This window comes from Ascaphus truei, chromosome 13, assembly GCF_040206685.1.
Source record: "Ascaphus truei isolate aAscTru1 chromosome 13, aAscTru1.hap1, whole genome shotgun sequence".
Lineage (NCBI taxonomy): Eukaryota > Metazoa > Chordata > Amphibia > Anura > Ascaphidae > Ascaphus > Ascaphus truei.
In genome coordinates this window covers 51,222,489-51,228,488 of record NC_134495.1, presented here as the reverse complement: position 1 = coordinate 51,228,488, position 6,000 = coordinate 51,222,489, and the positions used below count along the sequence as shown (strand labels likewise).

Sequence of the window (6,000 nt, the reverse complement as noted above, 5' to 3'; positions counted from 1 at the left end):
ACTCTCTCTCTCTCCCACTCTCTCTCTCTCCCACTCTCTCTCTCTCCCACTCTCTCTCTCTCCCACTCTCTCTCTCTCCCACTCTCTCTCTCTCCCACTCTCTCTCTCTCCCACTCTCTCTCTCTCCCACTCTCTCTCTCTCCCACACTCTCTCTCTCTCTCCCCCACACACTCTCGCTCTCTCCCCCACACACTCTCGCTCTCTCCCCCACACACTCTCACACTATGGATCTGGATATCTTAACTGCCCTATACTACACTGAAATAACCTATACTGCTTACTTCCAGATCTGACTCAAGCTTCACACGGAAGACATCGAACCCCCCCTAACCCAGAAGACAGGTAACGAACACCTCCCCTCCAATGTATAACATTGCGGGAATGAGGGTACCTGGACTTTGAGGGTCTGCGGATCAGGTAAGATCCAGGCGGGATTGCTGCTTTAAATATTGTGAAGCGGGGGCATCCAGACACTAGTTAAGGGGTGCAGGAAACTAGTCATCCACATCTGGCTTTTTTTTTCTAGATTTGACATTTACACACACACACACACACACACACCAAGGACTAATTGTAGTATAATGTAATACAATAAATAAACTAATATCAAAAACGAATGTTCTTACTAGGAATTTATTCAATTTATGGCTTTTTTTAAAATGCGTGGCTGGGGGCGGGACTAGAGGCGGGGTTGGGGGCGGGGTTGGAGGCGGGACTAGGGGCGGGACTAGGTGGCGAGTAGATTTTTTGGTTCGGCGAGTAGATTTTTGGGTGATTTGTCAAGCACTGTATATATATATAGAACGGTATCATCTATTTATTTTTTGATTATTGAAGCTCGGCTAACACGGTACTGATACCTCTACATATATCTATATATATATAGATATAGATATATATATATATATATATATATATATATATATATATATATATATATATATATATATATATATATGTAGAGGTATCAGTACCGTGTTAGCCGAGCTTCAATAATCAAAAAAAAAATAGATGATACCGTTCTGTGGCTAACGAAATGCTTTTATTTGTGCGAGCTTTCGAGATACACTGATCTCTTCTTCCGGCGATGTTACAATGAATGAAGCAAGGATAACTTAAAAACAGTGTCTCTTGGAATGTTATCTGTGCTTGTCCTTCCCCCGGTGTGGATGTGTTTTATGGCTATATATATATATATATATATGAGTGGATTTAACCATCGTGGCGAGCTCCTATTGGCCCAAGCAGCACACGTGTGGTACTAGGTGGCGAGTAGATTTTTTTGTGATATATATATATATATATCCCAGGTAACCAACCCCACACTGACGAGACCCAGTAAGGTCAAAACGTCAATCTGTGGGTGGGTTTTCGGGCTATGCATCTTAAGCCTGGCTGTGCTCAAAGCTGTGACCATGCAGCAAGCTTAAGCCTATAGGGAGCCATGTTAAAAATGGTTTTGAAGCAAAAGGTGACACTGTGTGCCCATTTGCATGTCATTTCCCAGAATCCCTTGCTGCAGTGAAAGTGCTGTGTGCTGGGTGATAATGGTGAAAGGCGGTGTTGCACACCTGCCTAAGACATGCAAATGAGCATACAGGAATATTTCCATTAGAGAGAGGGAGATAGAGATAGAGAGAGACAACAACAAGGAAATCAAAACAATCCCTGATACACCAAGAGAAACCTAAAGAAATGAGCCAACGGTAAGAATCTTTCTATATTACTGCACATACAATATCACCAACACAGGAAAACACAGATTAATATAGAAATTACAGACACACAAATAGAGATTTTGCACCAAAAGAACAGAAATGGAAAATGTATCTTTAAAAGATCAAACAGGCAACAAAGCTGTAAGTGAACAGACACTGCTGATAACCCCCATCCTTTGCAACTCTAACACCTCTGAAATCACATATCCTGAGGAATGCCAGAGCAGACGGCCAGGAGAGACTTCAAACACAATATGCTAAGAACATCCACAAACCCTGTTTGCTGATTTTGCATACACAGAGGGGGGAAAAATAAAAAACAGACTTGCTTTTCTTTGCTGAATCCCCTGGAGCCTGGCACATTACAATATGAAAACCACTACACACACATCAAAAAGGGAGGACTTTGTTATGGAAGACAAATAAAAATCCATGATCGGGAAGAGTCACAGAGCACTATATTAACTGTAAATGTGTATCACAATGGCACCATCATGATCCAAGGCAGTGAGAGCAGTCTGCTAGAATTTGAGAGTATTTTTCATGTACTTAAAGCCCAGGCAATAATTGAAGAAAAAGAGCTTCCCTCAATTAAAGAAAACTGTGGGACAGAGAGCAAAGAAACAAACATAAAAAAATCAAGTCAGAAACACAGCCAGCAAAGATATCACACCAAGTCCCAGCACATCATATCCACCCCTCAGCACGATTGCAGACAGCCTATCCCAGCAAGAGAGGGACTTCACACTATTCAAAGAAGACATGTTAAGTAAACAATCTCAAGAGGTGAGTACTGACTAACTAAAAGAAGAAATTATTAAAATAAAAAACGAAAACATGGCTAATATACAAGATCAGCTAAGGGAAGAAATTAATACAATAAAAAATGAATACATGGCAAAGATGCAAGACCAACTAAGAGAAGAAATGAGTAACATAAAAAATGAAGCCATGGCAATTATGCAGGAACAAAAAACTACTATTATAACCCTACAACAAGACAATAAGCAGATCAGAGACAAACTGAGGAAACTCGAAGAGAAACATAAAATGATAGTATCAACCAATAAGAAAGAAAACCCAGAAACTCGCATTGTAACACCAACGCAACAAAAAACCTCATTAACAAAAGCTCCCCAAGATAGTGACAACCAGCCCACAATCACTGAAAACCAGCAAAGACAGGAGTCAGTAACACACAGCACAGAGCAAACCCCCAGCTCAGACATAGAAACAGCAAGAACAAAGACAGACTCAACGCCAACCACTGGCTCAACAATAAAAGCTACTGTCCCCAAAACAACCCACAACAATGCACACCTGGAACGCAACAGGGAGTACAGCACAACAACTAGAACAGACACCAGATACAACACTGACATAATAATTCTTATCGACTCAAATGGAAGATACCTAAGCTGTGAGCGACTATTCCCAGGCAAACACGTAACCATGATCCACTGCCCCACAACACAGAGAGCCCTTGATATTCTAAACAAACAAGACTTCAGAAACCCTGGATACATCATCATCCACACAGGTACCAACGACCTCCTGACCCAGCAGAGGAATCTTGCTTAGAATCTGACACGAGTAGCGCAGAGAGCAACACACAAATTCCCCACCACAAAGATAATTATGTCTACCCTACTACCAAGAAGAGATATCCCAACTGATACCATCCAGAACATCAACACAGAGTTGGCAAAATCATGCACATCTCTCCCCGATGTACACCTGGCTCAGCATGACTCCATCATACCACAACACCTGTACGACCACGTGCACCTCAACCAGCAAGGGATGCGCTACTTTGCAAAGACCCTGAAAGATGTCACCTTGGAGAGAACAGCCAAATACCCACTGCAGGACAGGACACTGCATCAGGGACCTAGACTACACAGATCTCACGAGACACAGGGATACCCACATAAACAGCAGCATTGGGACAACCACACAGCATCACAGAAAAGCATCACACCAACAACCTCCAGAACCAGACTAATGGCTAGCAACGAACTAAAGGAAATCCGGGAACTGCTCACTACCATCTGCATCAGACTGATGTAGGTACACTGGCGACACAGTTTATTGCACTGCGGCCAGATCCGCAAGCCGGGAGATTTCCCGGCTTGCTAGTGGCCGCCCATCGGGAGCGTGCGCCCCCTGCACGCGCGTCCAGGGCTCCCCGAGGGAGCCCTGGTGTCCCGCGATGTGGGGGACGGCGGCAGGGGGTTCCGGGGGACCCGGCGGACCCGGCAGCGGGAGGGAGAGCGCCCCGATCGGAGGGCGCTCTTCTGCTGCTTCGGCGCGCGCCCGTCACCCTCCGGCGCGCGCCAGGCTACTGCTGCGGCCGAGAACGGGCAAATGCTCGAATAAACTCGGCCGCAGCAGTATGCATAATCCTACCAACATCATTACCACAAACAAGCATACACCACTACATGCAGAGAAAGAGAAGTACAGAAATACCAAGAATGAATGTACCCACATTTATTGTATCAACAAAGACTAGTTTTAAAAAAAAAAAAAAAACACTTGCAAATTTGCTCACTGGAATGCATAAGATAAGATATATAACTTATACAATATCCAAGATGGGATCTTTTAAAATTAGCAGCTGGAACATTCAGGGCCTGAATGCGTCAGCATTTGGATCTAAACCACAAGATCCAGACTTCATAAACAATGACGCAGACATTTTTATCCTCCACGAAACATGGATCCAATCGGAGGAGATGTCTCTCATACCTATGGGTTATAGGCATCTCCTAGTCCTAGCCCAAAAACACAAAGGTGTGAAATGAGGCCGTCATTCAGGAGGAATCATAATATGGTACAAAGAGGAGCTTAACAGCCAAATAAACCCAATGAAGAGAGGAGATACCCACATGTGGCTACAAATAAAAGGCTCCATGTTCACCCATTAATATGACACATACCTATGTGCAGCATACATCCCCCCCCCTCCGACTCCCCTGACTACAATCCATACATCTTCGAGATCCTGCAGACAGAGGCAATCCACTTCCAGACCCTGGGTAAAGTGCTGATATGTGGAGACCTGAACTCCAGAACAGGCAGAGAACAGGACTGCATATCTTCATATGGAAATAACTACTTTGGAAATGACACTTGTCATAGCTCTGTGACACGTCAAAGAACCAGCTACGACAGCGCAACAAACAAGAATGGTAAAGAGCTCCTAAACCTGTGTCGTGGTCTGGGACTGTACATTATCAATGGACGGACAAGAGGAGATTCTTTGGGTAGATACACATATAGCTCTGTACTGGGCAGCAGCTTAGTGGACTACACAATAACCGATATAGACCCACAAGCCATCAGTGCTTTCATAGTCACACCAGCATCACCCCTATCAGATCACAATCAAACTCTGCTCTTTATTAGGAGACCAGACCAACCAAGCACACCACAAAAAACCCTCTCCAACCTTCATAGCCTGAAAGCCACCTACAAATGGACAAAACAGAGCCTCGCGACATATACAGAAACAATCAACAGCTAAGAAGCTGGAAACCTACTCCAAAGCTTCCAGGACACAAACTACGAGCAGAACAAACACAGTGTAAACCTGGCAGTAAGAAATCTCAGCAAAATATTCCATCTAATAGCAAAGAAATCAAACCTGAAAAAAAACTAGCCCTAACAGATCAACAACAAATGACAAAATCAAAGAAAAATGGTTTGATAAGGAATGCAACACCCTTAGAAAAAGCCTGCGAATATCAAACCAAAAACACAGAGACCCAAACAATACAGAACTACGAATGAGGTACCACCAACACCTGAAGCACTACAGGCACACCCTAAGGAAGAAAAAACAAAATCACATTGCCAAAAAATTAGAAAGAATTGAAGAAGCATTAGATGAAAATACTTTCTGGCAAACCTGGAAACATCTGGATACAAAGCAGAATAACAGACACCTGGCCATTCAGAATGGTAACATCTGGAAAAACTACTTCGAGGACCTTTACCAAGAAATCCCAGAAGAAAACCTGACGCAAGAACAAAAACAAATCCTCACCAAACAAACATCACTGGATAACACTATAAAAGATAACCAAAACCCCTTGGACATACCAATCACAATCCAAGAAATAAAAGAAAAAATAAAACTAATAAAAACCAAGAAAGCCAGCGGACCAGATGGCATTCTACAAGAGATGCTGAAGTTCAGCAAGTTATCTATACAAGAAGCTCTACTGAAAATGTTCAACCTGATCCTCACTACTGGCTACTTCCCTGAACTGTGGA

At 43.3% G+C, this 6,000-nt stretch overlaps 1 protein-coding gene across 4 annotated transcripts in view; it reads right to left on the bottom strand.

Moving 5' to 3' along the window:
- Nucleotides 1-999: 999 nt before the first annotated feature.
- The window catches only part of LOC142465200 (tetratricopeptide repeat protein 5-like), a 59,802-nt gene continuing 54,801 nt past the window's right edge, over nt 1,000-6,000 (bottom strand). For 2 of the 4 annotated variants that reach the window (XM_075569202.1, XM_075569201.1), the window contains one exon: nt 1,000-1,576. In XM_075569202.1, coding sequence (XP_075425317.1) covers nt 1,449-1,576 — 128 coding nt within the window. In that variant the 3' untranslated portion in view covers nt 1,000-1,448. The remainder of the gene's footprint in view (nt 1,577-6,000) is intronic. The other 2 variants (XM_075569199.1, XM_075569200.1) reach the window with 2 other exon arrangements.